Raw genomic sequence first — 17,929 nt, 5'->3', positions numbered from 1 at the left:
TTACCGTATGTCGTCTCTAAGGTCGTAAACTGTCGTAAAGGATGTTGCCACTGAAAGGTCTTTCAAATGTTAGTTTAAAAAAGGGTGTGTTTATCTTTATATTAAGTATGTGATACTTATTGTCTATCACATATTTAAATGAAAGTTACAATAGAATTAATACTATTAGGCTCAAGTTATATTTACATCGAATCGCAGTTCGGTATCCACCCCAAATCAGAATTCTTATTCCCCCCCGTACGCGTTTAACTGTTCATAGCTAAATAACATGTAACAGCTGAATTTTTTTTTTTTTTTAGCAAATGATTGTGACTTGCTCGCCACCGTCCGCTTTTTCTCTGGTGTTTGAAAGACACCAACGCTGACTTGACGGGATATTTCCAACTATTCGATCAGTCCATCCAGCTGTTGTTTACCAATTTTTGGTGCCCTTTTGCCTCAGCAGAAATTCTACCATCCACATGAATTAGTCACTATTAACTCGCTCACAAAACGTGTGTAATTTTAACTATTCGACTGAGAAAATTGCTTTTTATCGGTTTATTTTTAAACATGTTTTTTTTTTTTTTTTATCAGTTAGAAAATGTTTTTTTGACATTCAGAGATATGTTGTTGGTACAGTGAAATGATGAAAATGAAAAGAGTCTGACTCTCAGTGTCGGGGCGGGACTCTTCCTCGCAGGGGGGCGGGGGGAGCAGGTCACCTGATAAGAATAACCCAGCTGGGTAAACATGGCGGCCGTCTCAAGCTGTGAACATCATATGTAGCTTCTTCTGCTCCTGCTCCTGCCCCTGCCGCGTCAGTACCCACGGCGCACACCGATCGAGGAGGGGACACACAAAGGCAGGAGACCGGAGGATCCCCGGGAGGATGTACGGTTTCTCGGTGCGCACGCCGGGGACGGTCCGGTGCGCTCCCGGGCTCAGTGAACGGCGTGCTGTGTCGTCGGTTGGATCGCGGAAATCCATCCGCGGAGCTCTTTGACTCCGCCGGTGCGTCCGGGACCTGCAGGAGCGTAGCCGGGATGGTGTGAGAGCAGAAATGAGCGTCCTGTTTTGAGGCTGCCCTCGGATTTGCTCGCCGAGCTGCACCGTGTTGTGTCTCCCATGCCTTGCTCAATAACACCACTATGATAGGCTCCCCTGACGTGGTGGCTTTCACTAAAGAGGATGACTACGGCCAGTCGAATCCCGACCCCTGGGCTGTCCCGGAGGAGTTCTCGGTTCCCCTCCACCCTCTGGCTGACTCCAACCCGTGGGCCAAGACCTCTTACGCCAAGTTCACCAAGGACTTCATCCTCATCTCGGAGTTCTCGGAGCAGGTGGGCCCCCAGCCTTTGCTCACCATCCCGGATGACCCCAAAGTCTGCGGCACCTTCGACCTCAATTACTTCTCCCTGCGCATTATGTCCGTGGACTACCAGGCCTCCTTTGTGGGCCACCTGCCCGGCAGCGGCTACCCGCGGCTCAGCTTCGTGGAGGACTCCCGGGTGGTGCTCGGCGATTCGAAGGAGGGGGCGTTCGCCTACGTCCATCACCTCACGCTGTACGACCTGGAGGCCAGGGGCTACGTGCGACCCTTCTGCATGGCCTACATCTCTGCGGACGAGAGGAAGATCATGTTGCAGTTTCAGGAGCTCTCCCTTCGCTTCTCGCAGGCCTCCGAGTGTCTGAAGGCCGGCAACAGGAAAGCCTTCGCCAGGGAGCTACAGAGGAAGCTTCGGGACCTGGAGTGAGTGCCATCCATGCTAGTTCTGGCACTTACTGTTATTGTTCCGCCTCTAGTACCAACTGTTAAATGTCTCCCCGCCCATATCTCACTTTCTGCGATCTGCTTTTAATACGTTTCCATTAATAACCCTATTTACCCCCCATAGGTACACACACTCTGTCCTGCGGAAGGTGGAGGGCCTCCAACTGGAGGCCGGGCCTCAGTGCATGTACTCCGCTCACGCCGTGGAAAAGGCCAACGAGCTCGCTAACGTGGAAAAGAGCATCTACGAGCACAGAGACCTTCTGAGGCAGATCAGCTCTTACCCTCAGCTCCCTCGTCGTGATCCTCATGCTGTCACGTGCCCAAAGTGTATGACTGAGTGTCTGAGTGAGTATGAGGAGCTGCTGGCTAAATACGCCAAGTTGGCAAACCCTTTCACCTACGTCGAGAGAGGGGAGAAGAGTGAGGGCGGACCGGGTCGGAAGGAAGACGGAGACGGGCGGGAGGAAGGGGTCGATGACGAAGCCGAGAGCGCGAGGCGCAGATCGTCCTACACCCCCCAGCTGATCAAGGCTCGGTCCGCAAAGTGTTTCGACAAGCGCCTGAAGACCCTCCAGGAGCTGTGCGACGAGACCTACTACGACGCCACGGTGGAGCTCCTGAAGGAGGCCGAGAGGAGTTTCCGCGGCGACCTGTGTTACCTGCACACCCGTCACCTGGACAGGGCTCTCCGCAGGAATCAGAGAGTCACCAACTTCCTCTTTGAAGAAGGCTCTCATGACGATGAGGAGGAGGAAGCGGGAACGCTCAGACCTTTCTGCGCCGTGAACCATGCCGTAGACAACCATAAGCTCTTAAATCCGCCTCCCATTGTACTCAGATGTGATCCTCTAGAGCTAGATGCTCTGGAGCCTCGAGGTGCTCTGGACCCAGCCTCTGGGAGCAACCACCTGCAGGAGGGCGAGCTCGGGCTCGGGGAGAGCTACCTGGAATCCTCTCCCTCGGACCAGACTCTGGAGACCCAGGAGAGTTCAGAGGAAACCAAAGGGAGCTTCTGCAGCGACAAGAGCGAGCTGGGAAAAGCTGAGTGGCGGCAGAGTCTGGGGAGCGAGAACCCAGATGCTCTGGATCCTGACGCGAATTTGACCCCTGACATGGAAACCACCGCCGACCTGGAAAGGGAGAGCAGCAGTGAGGGGATTGAGATCAGTGCCGGGGAGGACGAGGGCGGAGACCAAATCTCTTTACTTGACTTGACGTCCGAGCTGCAGGCCTGCGCAGTGGCGGAGCGCGAGGGAGTCACGGAGGAGGCCGCGGGGACGGACTCGGACTCGCTGGTCCCGGTGGACACGCCGTGTTGCATGGCGCAAGAGGGTTTCCTTTACGATTCCTCCCCCCGGGACGCGATGCCTAACCTCAGCCAGAGCCCCCGCCCGCAGCCTTCTCAAATCTGGGTGGTCAACCAGGAGCCCCAGGCCCTGCTCCCGCTCCAGGGTGACTACGCCGTGGGTTCACCCGGCTCAGAAAGCCACGAGGCGGGCCTGGCGCTGCCTGTGGGTTCTCTGGCAGACGGGGTTTCTCGTGCCTCAGTGGAGGACGGGTCAGACTACACCATGAGTGCGTCGACGGGGTCCGACCGGGCCTCCTCGCCGCTCGGCTACGGAGGGACCGTGACACTGCGCCAGCGGAGGAAGGCGGCGCAAGGCGCCCTGAGGTTTGTGCGACAGTATCCCTTCGCCATGCAGGCTCTCTGGTGTCTGCTGAGCGGCAGGACCCTCGTGGTCCTCGGGGAGGACGAGAGGCGGGTCCGCCGGCTGGTCGGTGCCTTGGCCCTCTTCGTGCCCGCGGCCGGGAAGTGTGGAGAGAGAGTTCAAGCCTGGCTGTCCTGCCCCTTCACCCTCACCGACCTGCAGAGGTGGAAGCTGATCGGATTGCAAAGGTAGCTGCAATTTTCAGTCTCTAACTGCCCGGCCAAACCTCAAGGCTTAAATGAAGCGGTTGTTTTACGAGAAGCGAACGACAAATGTGAATTTTGGTTTAAATTAAAAGCTGCTTTTAATTCAATTTAAGTAAATTCTCTCACAATGAGGGTTTTGCTTAACTGCGCGCATCGGAGTTTATTCCGTCAGTTTAAAATGACTCACGCAGGCAACTATTCAAGCTCCGCAAAGGTCCTTGAAAGTCTTTTCACCTTTTATATTTTATTTCCATCAAATCAAGTAGGTGTCAAGAAAAGATTGTATTTTTCCCTTCTTAAAGAGAAATGTTATGGTCATGCTGGTGTCATGTTGCACATCTACTATTGTGTAGAGGCGCTGTGTGCGTGTGTGTGTGTGTGTGTGTGTGTGTGTGTGTGTGTGTGTGTGTGTGTGTGTGTGTGAATGGGCAGCCTTGGAGATTCAGCTCGCAATACATTGTCCAGTTTGTCCAAAAACAATTCAGAGTCTTAACAATTCTGTAAAAACATAATGCGGGCATGTTGGGGTGCAGAGAGAGCGGGTGGGGTGGCAGGTCACATGACCTGTTCACGGAGAGAAGAAGAATAGCATGGAGTCAGGGCTTCACACTCATTTGTGTCCATGATACTCCATGACAGGACGCCGGCCCTCCGCCCTGGATGCTCTGAAGAGCGCCAGGTCAGTTTGTGTGTCAAATTAGCTGGAAGGCGACCTTTCAATAATTGCCCCCCCCAATAATGACCTCTGTGCATTTAGAGATGAGCGCCCACTTTTGATTAGAGAGGGAAATGTAACCATGGAGACATTCAGACAATAACATTCTTTTGAATATTGCAGTCACACGGTCCAGATGGTTAAAACAGTCAACTCGACATAATCCTCACCATGCCGGCCTATTAAACCCTTAACTGTTTTTTGTTGTTTTTTTAATTGGTGGATGTTAACAAAAGGGCCATTGTTTGAACTCAGCTCCGACACAGACTGGAGCTTCTGTGCTTCAGTGGCTTCCATTCATATTTTTCCCTTTGGAGTTCAGGAAAAGAAATCAAATGAGTGGGAACATTTTACAAAGCGATAGTACTTACAAAGCTGTTTAGTTCAAAAATGTAATTGGTGCCTTGGTCGTCATAGACCGTGTGTGTGTGTGTGTGTGTGTGTGTGTGTGTGTGTGTGTGTGTGTGTGTGTGTGTGTGTGTGTGTGTGTGTGTGTGTGTGTGTGTGTGTGTGTGTGTGTGTGTGTGTGTGTGTGTGTGTGTGTGTGTGTGTGTGTGAGAGTGTGTGAGAGTGTGTGTGTGAGAGTGAGAGTGAGTGAGTGAGTGAGGAACGTCTGCTGTAAGGAGGTAGCCGTGGCGCAGCCAGAAAAAATAGACGATTCTCTTTCCAAGTCCACATTTGTCTTCTATTTTGCTTTCCAGAGTGGCGTCCCCTGTGGGCTCCAGCATCCTTTACTCGCTGTCCCGCTACAGCCGATACATCTCCATCCTGGACACGGACCAGAAGACCCTGCGCTGTCCACCGTATCGCGGTGAGCTGCTCAGCAACATAGCCGACCATCGCACCTACATCCGCCGCGGCTCCACCTACTTCCTTCACCTGCAGAGCACGCTCTGCCGCCTGGTGGCGAGGGCCTTCCTATTTACTTTCACACACCACCTCCACCTGCCGGTCAACTCTGCAGAGGGGCAGGTGGGCGTGGAGGGCCGACGCTCCTGCTTCCTCCAGGAGCAGCTGGGGCTGGGCGAGGACGACAGCCACATACTGCTCTACCTCAGCCAGCTGATCACTCGGCAGTACCTGGAACCCCCCAGCAGGGGCGGCACGACAGCGCCGTCCTTTAGTTTTAACTACAGCACCAGCGTTTTATACAAAATCTGACCTCTCATCGAGAAGAGGATCCAAACACACATAAACACATGCACGCGTTTTAGCAGGAATAATCACCGGACCCTTTGGTTTCACTGAGCCAAAGCTGATCTTATCAAAGCCCGATGCCGTTTTGGGTTTCCGGCAAACTCCACAGTGGATCGTTTCTTCTGCCTCACTGTGATTCCTCTGCTCCGAATCCTTCCTCTGTGGGAGGAGGGGACATGGCGGCGATCATCAGTGGAAGGTCTAATCAGCATATTCGGTACAAATCAACAGAAGACCCAGGTCACCTTCACCTGTTGAGCCACTCCTGTGTTATCGCTCTCCTTGGAAATCTTGTTACCTGTGCTTGCTTGCTTCTGTAGGTCAGTCCCTCCCCATGCGTTGTGCAGAGCGTTGGCGGTGGAAATGAGTGTAGAAACATTGTTTAAAAAGGTGGTTGGCCACCATTTGCTGTCAGAGCTGTTACTCGTTCACAGACAGGAGTGTGTGGATCAGGAGTAGATGGATGCCAGTATTTACCCCCTGTGCTACCCTTCCACTCCGTGTTGTTTTGAATGTGGTATTGCCAAACACTGTCTTCATGGGTGACTCCGGTATCCCCAGGCGGGTTGATGTATCTCGACCAAAACAGTCATAGCACGCGGTTCCTGTCCTTTTTCCTGGTCGCTCCCGCAGTCTCGCTGTCTCCTCCCCCGTCCTCAGCACCAGACAAGTGCCTGACGCCTGTCTGTTCGTCTTGTGTTGCTGAAAAAGTGAAACACACTTGAAATATACGCAGTGTCTTCAGCGTCCCAAAGGGCTTGGGGCAGTCTATCTTAAGGTTGCTTGCGCTTGCGCAGCTGGTTGTAGGTACAGATTCTTTCCCTCCATCTCCACTCCAAGCTATGGATTGTTTTGCCGTTTTATTATTTTATCTTAATTGCCGAATTTGACATCGCACACTAAATATGATACACATGGATACGTAGTGCCGGATCCAACACCATCCATCTCTGCTTCTATCTCGCCCGATGGTTTTTAAGTGACTCAGACCAGTGCGATCCATCTTCCAGTTAGTTTTTTTTTATTATCGTGCCATTGTTTGATTAATGACTGCTTCCTTCTCATCATTAGTCGGAGAGCAGGTTCGGCAGGATCTCTGGGTGGAGGCTGCAGCGGGATCCCACCCGATTCGTGCCCGAAATGCCTCTCGTTCAATCTTGAATTTCAATTTCCTTTTTTTTTTTTTTTTTTTAATTTTACAACCTGACCCTCTGGTAAACTGCATTGCAGCCACATGGAACTCCAATCAGTATGTCTCTGCCCTGCAGACTACAGGATTTCTTGGTTTTTAAATATTTCTCAAGACATGTGGTCAACTGCCCCTTTTTCACCCGTTGCGTGTGTGTATTTGTATAAATCTTTATTTTTAATCCAGAAATTAGTCATCCATGACAGTTTGGTTGGTGGCCCGACATCAACAGCTCTGAACACTGTGTTATTTTGTTGTTTTTTTTTTAAGTGACGTCACCATCACATGCTCTGCATGGTTGCTGTATCCAGCGTGCATGTGTGGACAGTCTGTCCGTCTCCCCGTGAAACATTATTAGCACCATAAAGGCCCCTTCCTCCTCGTTTAATGACATTGATATCTCCCCCCACTTTTCCAAACTACATGGGCACCATGGTTGAAACCAAACGAAACTAAAATTCTACTCTGCCGTCTTCGATTTTATATAAATGAACTTTTCCCATCGCCCATCCCCACGGCGACACAGGCGGATACGTGGCTTGTTGCCTCGGTGATGCGCGACGGTGGATTTTATTTAAACTTGAGCAGATTTGAGTTTCGAGCGCATGGAGTAAACATTCCTCAAGGCAATTTTCGGGTTGTGATGCATGAGCAAGTGTATTTGTTGCGTGACGTGAACCCAGTCGAGTCCACGTGATACTGCATGTATACTGAGAGTAACGAAAGTGGTGGCGCACACTGCCGACTTCTTCAACCTGGAAAATTGGGAAGTTATTTGATGTAAATGTATTGAATTTCACTGTGTGTCTTAAAATTGTGTGAGGGTGTCGTGGCGTCAGCATGAGACTGTCTTGTGCCAGGTTGAATTATTGTGCTGATAATATTCCTATTTGAAAATACTTGCTGTGCCATCCAAAAAAAAAAAAAACAACAAAATCTTATGTAATACGGCTGAGGAGGTGAAGGGTCCTCGTCGGATCTGCTCCGCGAACAACCACGATGGTTTATTTTGTTTTTAAGAGAAAATTTGGATCATGATCATAATGGAAACAACACCCAAGTTTTGGAAATCTTATTGGAGAACACTGCTCTGAATTTGGTCGGGATCCGCCCTATGCCATAATTCTGTTTCCAAGATGGCAACCACGTGTGTGTAAGAGTCAGACCATAGCAGCTCAGAGGAAGGCAAGATCAGTGTCACGTTATGGCGTAAACATTGGTTTGAAATCTATTTATCAGATTACAGTGAGACAGAACACCTGACATGGTGTAATATGATCATATGTTTCTAGAACATAATAGCTTTCGTGTGTCGTCTATCAGTATCGAACCAGGTTCCTTGACATAACGTGACCATTTTGCCGTATCAATTGCGTAAACATCTCATCATAAAGTCGAAGAACATATTTTTTTCCAATGAAAATGAGCTGGAATTTTGTTGAAAAAGTCTCCGACATAATTACTTCCCGCTTTCACAAGAAAAACATGTTGTCTATAACTGTGATTTCAGATCATCTCTGTATAATCATTAGAGTTTCACAGTATAATGTGACATTGATCAGGTTTTCTTCCTCGTATGTCCTTACAGTTTGGCTGTGAAAGGTCAGTTGAAGGTCACCAATGAATCAGATTCAAATATAACGGCAAACCCGCAAAAAAACGGAAGCTTTTTAAAATCAATTGCAACCGATCGTTTTTATCGTCATATTTTCATTGATCATCTCGTCATGACATGAAAAACGTTGTGAAATAAACTGAAGTGTTTAAACATTGCTATATTAAAGGAAAGATATTGTTGCAACAGATAGGGAGTTCTAATGTGTAAAATATTCTCGTTATAACGTAGAGAACAATAAACCTTTCCCATTGTAATGCCATAGTAATCGTTTCCTCTTGATCTGGTGTTTCCAGAGGTCGGCCGTGAAAGTTCAAATGAAGTTTGTCAGTGGCTTTTTATCTTCCTGGTGTCAAAAGAGGATGTTTTAGACATTTTGTTTTGTTTTTAAGCTTGAGCTTTTAACATTTTAAATGCAACAAATCAGTTTAATGGCATCCTTAGTTCAAACCCATTCTGGCATTTCTCAGCTATGTGGCATCTTATTATTTTATATCTTCCACGTTGTTTATTCTCAGATGTGACTTTTTTAAAAATTATTATCATTATGTCTGATGCAAAAAGGTGAATGTAATCTGAAGAAGCCATAAACAGTGCTTACAGTTTTAACAGTGTCCTTATGTTGTCCTATCACATCTGTTTTTGCACCTTTGTATGTGATAAAGGAGATGGAGTCGGAGGATGTGCCAGTGACCGAGCACAGTCTGAATGTTTTTTTGATGATTTTATTGAATGTTGATTTCCATTTATTTCATTAAATTATTTGAATCTCTTGGATTTTTTTCCATTGTTGCTTAGTCCATTCAGATGACTTTCTCGCTAGGAAACAAACTGGTGATACATCATCATTAAACACAAAGTGCTTCTACAGACCTGTGTGTTCCAGTGACTTGATTCAGCGATGACAGACGTGTCAGTTTTGCTGTGTCATGAATATTAAATCCTCCAACTTTGCAGGGGAAATAAGAGAACAGGCAGAGAGGAGGTTAGCAGCTCCTGATGGCTGACTGGAACCTGGACATCATATTCCTGTATGATTTTAACCACTTAGAAAAAACAATAATTAATTATTCTAGCAGTTGTGATTTTGTTGCAGGCCTCTTCTGGGCTACAGCTTATTCAGTTTTGTGAGTTGTGTTTTAATTTCATCATCAGATGTCACAGCCTCATTTAGGGTTGATCCAAGATATTTGATTTTGGCAACTTGCTCAAGTAAAGTGCTGCCAAGTGTTATTTCAGTTTGGTATGTCTCCATCGTGTTAGTATTGGCTGACGTAATCATTAATGTGTTTTTTGTCCGCACTGAGCTCCATTCCAAAACTCTGCACTGCGGTGTCAAGTGGTTTAGTAACCTCAGCAAATTTATCACTTCGGCCAGCGATAAGCTCAATGTCATTTGCAAATCCTTAAATTGGACAGTTTTTTTATTGTGATTGTATCTATAAAGCTCAAGTGCATTTGACATGAGCTGTTCAAGGAAAATATTTAAAGACCGTGATAATGTACTTGATTTACTAACAGTCATTCTTAGTCTGCACTCCACTGCTATTTTTACTGTAACGTGCTTCAATAATCTGAACCAAAGGAAACGCCACAAGTGACCTAGCACTCCTTGATACTAAAGCTAACACTTCTTTTAAGTCAGAGTTTTGATGTACTTCCCTCTCACGATCTCAGTAGTTTCCTGCTGAGATTCAAATATTTGCTCTGCTGTACTTTCTTCTGTGAAGCCAGCTCACACCGCTAGATGTTTGCAGCTTTTGCAGAAGGACCTTGATAAGGTGACCTGTGAAGGTAGTAGTTCTGTTGTAGTTGCATTTCTTCAGTTAACCTTTTTGGTATGATAAAGGATCTTGTCCATAGTGGTGGCCATTCCTCCTCCCTCTTGGCATTGTTACATAAAATATGTAGATCATCAATAACTGCTTCCCCTTTTAATAAGTTGTGGCAGTATATTTTCAAAGCAAGCTGTTTTTCTGTTGTACTTGATTTTTTTTTTTTTTTTCTATTTTGCCTCTCAAGACACCCTTTTTTTCTCAGGTCCTTCTCCACATTAGGGTCTACAAAATATTAGATATATACTTATCACAACATTTGTGTCTAAAAGAAATGCTTGATCTGTTTGCCTGCCCAAAAATGTAGCCTTCTCCCTTTATTTTAAGCCTATAACTTTAAAACTTGGTTTTGTCTGACTTTGGGAGGGGAAAAAAGCTTTAAGGTCATTAGACATTGCTAAGCTAGATAAAACATTGGGATTAAAAAAAAAGAAAAAAAAGACACCATATACAAAGACAAAAATTAAATGAAACAAAGTATGTCAGGACAGTTTTATTTAAAATCATAACAAAAAACATTTCGGAAGTAATGACAACACAAATCTTTCCACCCCTCAAACATACATGAAATAAATCTAGAGGGTTAAAAATGTCTTCAGCCTAAATGACAAGTCAGCTTCAGGAACCTTGACATCCTCACTGGACTATAACAAATTAGGTTTTCATTCAAGCATTGAAAAAAGTAAAACAAAATCAGTAAATGTAATTACAAGAGCTTGGCCCCTCTTGATGTATCCCCCCTTGTACTGTTACTACACACACTGGCCCCCGTGGAGAATGCTGACTGAAATACAGATGTGAGTGTTCAGAGGGAGGCTGCATATCCGAAGACTCAGCCTGAGCATCCTCTACATCCACAGTGGGTGCATTCAATAATCCTTCCCTGCAGGGAGACGTGAATAAACAAGGTTCAGGTAGCGTCAGAACACACATTTTACCCAAAGCTCTTACAAGTAGTCAAAGATCAGGCACTCCCAAATGTTTTTAGAGAAAAATCATTAAACTCTGTCAGACTTACGACTTCCAGCTTGCTCTTGGGGACCCTACAGATGCAGTTGGTTCCAAAGTTGGTGTCTCGTGTTTGGATGCAACGCAGGCAGCATAAGTTCTCATAGCCCTGTTTCTTCCACTTTGCAATCAGGTTCTTGTCTGCATAGCCTTCCTTTATGCAGTACTCATAGAGCTCTGCAATCACACACATAAACACACACACACACTTAAAACACTATTGCAAAGACTAAGAGTTCACGTGTGTCAAATATTTAGTTGTGTTGCACATTTTAGCTGACATCAGTGCTAAATAGCAACCACTCATATTCTGACCTCAGTTTAATTTTAGTTCAATGTGCAGCCTCCAATTTAACTTTACTTAAACTGTTTGGTTAAATAGTTCACCCTTTTGAGCCATTTACAACTATTAATGAAATTCACAGTCAAGGTGAACTGGATAAAACACAGGCACACACACACAAGCACATCTTTTGCGGTCAAGGTGCATGTCTTTTCATGGATTCAGGCTGCACTTTCTTAAATTCAGCACATTATGCATTTACTTTTCTTTCAGATCTTTAAGTAAAGTGTTGGGCATTTTATTACCTTACAAAAAGCAGTTATAAATTTAATTAGCAATTTGCAATGTATATTCCCAACTTTGTTTCGTCTTTAGCTGGAAATCCTAAACAACTGAAGAGCACCATCACAACTCATTGTAAGGCCTAGATACTGTTTACAACTTTTCACAAAACTACATCTGAAATAAAGGAAGATATACTTTGAGTTGATCGTATCACACCATGGACAAAAACCTGTAGATCATCTGAAATATTTTTTTCCCGGGCAGATATAAAGATACGTATGACAATCTTGAAGATAGTGAAAATATTAACATATTTCATGCAAGTGTATGAGTGTGTGTGTGTGTGAGCGCGTGAGATCACGAGTAACCCGTAAAAAACAGAAATGATAGAAAGGAAAAGCCTTTTGCAGTGAGAAAAATCAAGCATTATCAAGCTTCAACTTAAATTTCAATCAAGACGATATTTCAGGAGATGATATTTGGCAATAGGATGGACTGGAGGAGAGGTCCGGCTGCAAACCTCTACTGATGGCCTTTCTTTTGTAGAACAGGTCATAGATATATCGACTCCGCTGGTGATGCAGCCTGAAGATTGGCCAGAGAGACTCCACCTTTCTCTTCCCTTCATGAGGTTCTGTTTCAGCTGGGAACGAAGAGCAACAGCAGTGAATTTGGTTTTGCAACAGCAGAATTAATTCCAAAAAACAGTTTTGTCACAACTGCAAATTACAAGCTCAAAATGAGCACAAGTGTACTAAACTCCTGTTTTATGTAAACATGTACAGCCACATGTGTTGTGATTTGTTATTGGTTTTCCCAATACCAAAAGAAGTGACTGATTTACACATACATTGCTCTATAAAAACAAACTATTAGTAGATTTTCAAAATGGAAAAAAAAGTCTTTTTCAAATTTCTGTTTTTTTCAAAGAAAACAAACGCTTGCCTCTCAACAACAACAACAACAACAAAAAAACCCAACCTGTTCTGTCACTCAAGATCCTAATCTCACCTTTTAATAAGTGATTCAAGTTAATGGGTCCTTTTGCTGTTCTTCACAATATGTTTCAGGACCAGTAAATTTTAGAAATTTAATATTAATCTTATTTTGTTTTAATTTCAGGAAAAATCTGTAAAGGTAAAGTGTTTGGCTCGCTGTTGACCATGGCATTTTCTACGCTACAATGCCGATTTCTATTTGATCTGTAGATTTGATGGTTTTTTACTTGTCCTGATGTCCTGCGTGGGATGTCTGGCGTATCTTGTGCATTAATAACCTTTAACCCATCCCTTTCTTCAGGAATTCATCCAAACTTTGGGAGATTCGCCCAAAAACCGAGACGGCTGAGACCAGGATAGCACATTGCTAAAAGCTAGGATTGTAGCATCATGCTCTACCGCCTTACCTTCTCTCATTTTCTGATCCAGCTCGTCTAGCGTGGGCTCGATAAGCTCCCAACCATCAGGAGGTGGCTTCCGACTCCTCTTCACCTTTGGCATTGTCCCGTATTTAATATAAAGGAGTACAAATACTCCCGGGCCGTATTGTGTTCCGATCCGGTGAATCCGTCGCCACCGGCCGTTAAAGATGACGTCGCTCGGGGTCCATTTACTGAGCCTGCTATGGCGAGAAACGTCATTGTATCTACGTAAACAAACCACTTCTGGTTTAAAGAAGTTGAAATGAAGTAAAAAAAAACAAAAAACTACCAAAAGACCAACAAAACGGCTATGCCTTTTCTTTTATTTGTGAAGCCCCATAAATCGCTGGTCGTATTGATGAAATTTATGTCAATGTCTTACTTTCGTTTCTGGCAAGTTGCATCACTTTAGCAAACCTAGCAGGCTTGCCTTCAAATAAAAAAAATGTCATCCTCAATTCATATATAGCGTAGGTTATTTCAGAGATTAGATAAGTCATTTTTTGACCGTTTCTAAGTATATTGTAGGACATTTTAATCAAAACCAGCTTGTAATATTTTGTCAAATGGGAATTTATCAACAGGCAGATCTTTGGACGCCACTTTCTCCGAGCACTGTATTTTGATACGCTCATCCGCGCTACTGTGACTGTAGCACAGCTGTCACTCGCCTTGGCAGAACCCAAATCCATGATTTCTGACTATTTTTAGACGTTAGGGATTTTTCTTTTCATCGATACTTCTTTTTTTAAAAAATGCCCAAAGGAGGTAAGAACCAACTGACGGCTTGCCAGTGAAAATTAAATCAATGCTGAGTTCATGTTTGGTTGATTTATGTTAGCATTACGGTGGCCATCCCACTGAAGGGAACGACTCATGCTTCTATAAACAGTCGGCTGTCTAATAAACATGTCTGGGGTTTTGGTTGGAAAGACAAAGCCTGTAATTCTAGCTGTACCAACCCAATTCTGTTCCTTTGGCATCTGCTATTTTATTGCTCTTTTACCCCCCAGTGCTCATGATATATTGTTAGAACGAATACGTCATAGAAATCTGTGTTTGGTGTCATTTATCCTCATGGCTTTCACAGGTAGGAAAGGTGGCCACAAGGGTCGAATGCGGACCTACACAAGTCCGGAGGAGATAGATGCCCAGATGAAGGCAGAAACAGAAATGAAGAAGGTTGGTGTTTTATAAACCAAAGGCTGTTTAAGCTGGTTGCAGGGAGGGTTGACAGGGGAAGGTTGTCAGTAAGGGTTGCCACTCTAAAGGAGTTGTCTAGCTGTTCTGTCAAAGAGATAATGAACAATCCATTTCCTTCACTTAAATGATCATAAAACTTTGTCTATCTTTCATAGGATTTTGGCTGGTAGTCTGGACCGAGATCTGAATTAAGGTTTATATTTTTGTTATCTTGCCTAAAGTGTCGTACAACAGAGTATTCAAGCACCAACATTGCAATAGTCACAATGCAGGACACACAAAATTAAGTGAGGCCAACATCATACTGTAATTTTTTTTTTGTAAATTGATACAAAAGGAAAGCTTCCCAGGTAATTATTTTTCCTAAAAAAAATACTCACACTTATTGTGGTCATTTTCTGTAAGGGGTCTTCATAACAGTTCATTATGTCCTCTGATGAAGATATTCCTTGCATGAATCAGTCAGAACCCTAAGCAGACACTCTAGTTTTTAAAGACTTAGTGTGAGTGACTCCTGTGGTGTTCCAAAAAAAGCTGCGCCCACAAATGTTCCTCGTACTTGGTATATTAATGTCATGTGTGGCACTGTAGTTTTAACTGGTGAAATATGTATCCTAAAAGCTTTGCTGTTCATTGTCTGTTTCAGGAGGAGGACGAGGATGCATCAGAGGCGAAACCAAGAGCATCAGGATCTGATGACAGCGATGATGAAGGTGCCCAGGTAAATCCAGGCCCCAGTTTCAACGACCATGTCGTTAAACGAAGGATTTCCTTTGTCAACACAAACAGTCATATATATGTAGTATACCGTATAGCCTTACAATAGGCCAGCCTACCCATGCTGCTAGTGATCGTTTTTTTACTTTACTACCTTCCTTATGTTGCTTGATGATCTTAAGCTTCTTTTCTAAATCAATCACTCTCTTTTACCTCTTGGTAAAAGATCCATGGACAATACAAGTTGCCTTTCTTTTTTACGACATCTTCAGGGGATAAAAGTATCGAAACTATTGTTGAAAGATTGGAGGTAACCAATTAAAGTACACTACGGTAATGGTGAATAAATTAGACTTAGTGACTAAGGGTGAGAAGATGCTGGGTGTATCTCAGCACTGCCAGTTGCCTAAGCCCAACTTATTGTACACAGCTACATTTGGGTACACTTACACTCTGCGCTGCCACTGTACTCTGCACATATATGTTATCGTCGCAACTTTGAGATATTTTCATTAAATTAATATTGGTCAAAGTCAGAACACCCATCGTAACTCTTGAGTACGTCGTTAACTGAGGAGTGACTGTAGTGGACGTTGAAGGGGTGTAATAAACACACAGTTTGTCATTAATATCGTTGAGTGGTCAAGACTATACAATTCTACCTAAAATATGTTGTGATGTTTTTACAGAGGAAGAGAGTGGGTGTGGAGGGATTGATCGAAATTGAGAACCCCAACAGAGTGGTTCAGAAAACCAAGAAGGTGGGCCAGATTGACCTGGATGAGCCAAAGCAGTTGTCAAGGAGAGAAAGGTGTGTGTGTGTGTATTTGTTTAGGCATTTGCCAGTTGTCTTTCACTGGATTGTGTAATGGGGTGCAATTTGGCCTCTGTGTCATGGCACTTATTTTCTGTCACGTTCTTTTGGAGAAAAGAGCGTGTTTTTACTTTACATAAAGGGCCAGACCAAGTCCATTAAGTGCCTAAGATGTTTCTATGTAGGTTGGAGTCACCTCCACAGTTTAGCAGGGTTGAACTTGTGCAGGAGACTCTGATCCCTATCAAATTAGCTTGTTTTTTTATTATGAAAGGCTTTGTAATGTTATTATTAAAAGTATTCATTATTACTGTTATCTTGTTTTAAAAGTTTTCCAACATTTCCAATGAAGTACATTATGTCATCGACTGAAGAACATCCAGTTTGGACATTAATGTCTGTCTTTGCGTCCCTCTACCTCCTTACACACACACACACACATACACACACACACACACACACACACACACAACCTTACAACCATAACCACACACACCTGTGGACAGAGAAGAGATTGAGAAGCAGAAAGCGAAGGAGCGCTACATGAAGATGCACTTGGCAGGAAAGACAGACCAGGCCAAAGCTGATCTCGCCCGCCTTGCCATCATCAGGAAACAGAGGGAGGATGCAGCAAGAAAAAAAGAAGAGGAGAAAAAAGGTAAGCTGATAATATGTGGTGTAATGTTCATCTACATTAGCAGTAAGTGTAGCTCCTCAATCTCCAAGAAAACATTTTGATATTTATCTAAATGTTTCAATCTCCTATTCATTCTTTTTGTCGTACACGATTGATGATTGGTACTTAGTGAAAGTACACATCACATGATATGTCACCAGAATTTCGCCAGTTTCCATTCTATTCCAATTAAGAAAATAACAGGGCCTGTTTCTGTGTTGTTATTCTTGTTTGTTATGGATTTCTTCAAATTATTCTCCTTTATTGGTGAAATTGTCCCCAGAAAATGTATTAAAAGCACGCTGTACTCTTATAATCATGTTCCTGGTTTTGTCACAGCCATTTAATAATTAAGACATAGTAAGCTTTTATTGTGATTATAAAAATATGGTGAATGCAAATTTGGATTGATATGCAATAGGCCTCAGAATTTGATAGATCTAATGGGGAAAGAATGAAATCAACTTCTAAGTGTCTTTCTTTATTCTTTATTTCCTCCTTCACAGCAAAAGAAGCAGCAGCAGCAGCAGCCAAAGGAATGAACTCCCTCTCGCTGAAATGATGCAGAGTATCAGAAATAGTTGAACATATTTATGGACTGCTGCAATACATATATATATACACACACACACACAACACACACATATATATGTATATGACTATTTTTTAAAGAAAGAGCTATATTACATTATTGTATCATTAATTAATGTGGAGGAAAAATAAGCTGGGGAACCCTCTGTGCCCCTCCTTGAAGCACAGCCGCAGGTGAGAATTAACCCATGAGCTTGTACATGATGTGAATATCATGTTTCTCATTCTCATCTTAGCGTGAGCTTTGTTTCATTTGGATATTGCTTTGTTAATAACCCAATCATGCAAATATTTCAGAGAGCTATTATAAAAAGAAGTTAAATGTTTTTGTGCTGTTTGTTATTTCTTATGAAATAGCAAAAGGTATATAGAGACCGATGACACACCAGTCCCTAAAAAGCTGTGATTTGAAAGATATGGGGTAGCACAGGATATTGGGGGGGAAGGACAGAAAAAAAAACACTGAAGTTCAGTCTAAACATGCAGTTTATACAAGAAGCACTTCTTTACACGTCAGTAAATCACATTTTGAGTTTCCCACATCTCATCTTTTTCACTCTACTTGAGTTCAAGTTAAATTCTTAGCATGTGTAGACGTTATATCACCTACTAGTGGTGATACCCTGCCAGGACATCCGGGAATCTGTATAACGGATCCAAGTAAAACCTCTGGAGGTGAGAAGACGCAGGTAGGTCCCCAGATCTTAGGA

At 43.9% G+C, this 17,929-nt stretch overlaps 3 protein-coding genes across 3 annotated transcripts; 2 read left to right on the top strand and 1 right to left on the bottom strand.

Annotated features, from left to right (window-relative positions):
* Window positions 1–817: 817 nt before the first annotated feature.
* smcr8a (Smith-Magenis syndrome chromosome region, candidate 8a) lies at window positions 818–9,259 on the top strand. Its single transcript, XM_086170565.1, has 3 exons — window positions 818–1,732; window positions 1,878–3,653; window positions 5,088–9,259. The coding sequence occupies exons 1-3, from the start codon at window positions 1,131–1,133 to the stop codon at window positions 5,545–5,547; spliced, it is 2,838 nt and encodes a 945-aa protein (XP_086026691.1). The 5' UTR covers window positions 818–1,130; the 3' UTR covers window positions 5,548–9,259.
* A 1,697-nt stretch (window positions 9,260–10,956) lies between these two features.
* Window positions 10,957–13,406, bottom strand: bud31 (BUD31 spliceosome associated protein). The gene is made up of 4 exons (XM_086170566.1): window positions 13,204–13,406; window positions 12,319–12,441; window positions 11,241–11,407; window positions 10,957–11,105 (listed from the first exon to the last, which is right to left on the bottom strand). The coding sequence occupies exons 1-4, from the start codon at window positions 13,295–13,297 to the stop codon at window positions 11,055–11,057; spliced, it is 435 nt and encodes a 144-aa protein (XP_086026692.1). The 5' UTR covers window positions 13,298–13,406; the 3' UTR covers window positions 10,957–11,054.
* A 441-nt stretch (window positions 13,407–13,847) lies between these two features.
* On the top strand, window positions 13,848–17,545 carry pdap1b (pdgfa associated protein 1b). The gene is made up of 6 exons (XM_086170563.1): window positions 13,848–13,986; window positions 14,309–14,400; window positions 15,068–15,142; window positions 15,828–15,949; window positions 16,459–16,610; window positions 17,135–17,545. Exons 1-6 carry the CDS (start codon window positions 13,974–13,976, stop codon window positions 17,188–17,190), a joined length of 510 nt encoding a protein of 169 aa, XP_086026689.1. The 5' UTR covers window positions 13,848–13,973; the 3' UTR covers window positions 17,191–17,545.
* Window positions 17,546–17,929: the final 384 nt, after the last annotated feature.

Source organism: Fistularia commersonii, chromosome 23 (assembly GCF_037954325.1).
Source record: "Fistularia commersonii isolate RoL2024-O1a breed Wild chromosome 23, RoL_Fcom_v1.0, whole genome shotgun sequence".
NCBI classification, from domain to species: Eukaryota; Metazoa; Chordata; class Actinopteri; order Syngnathiformes; family Fistulariidae; genus Fistularia; species Fistularia commersonii.
Note: the sequence above shows the minus strand (reverse complement) of the source record. Positions and strands in the feature narration are given on the sequence as shown.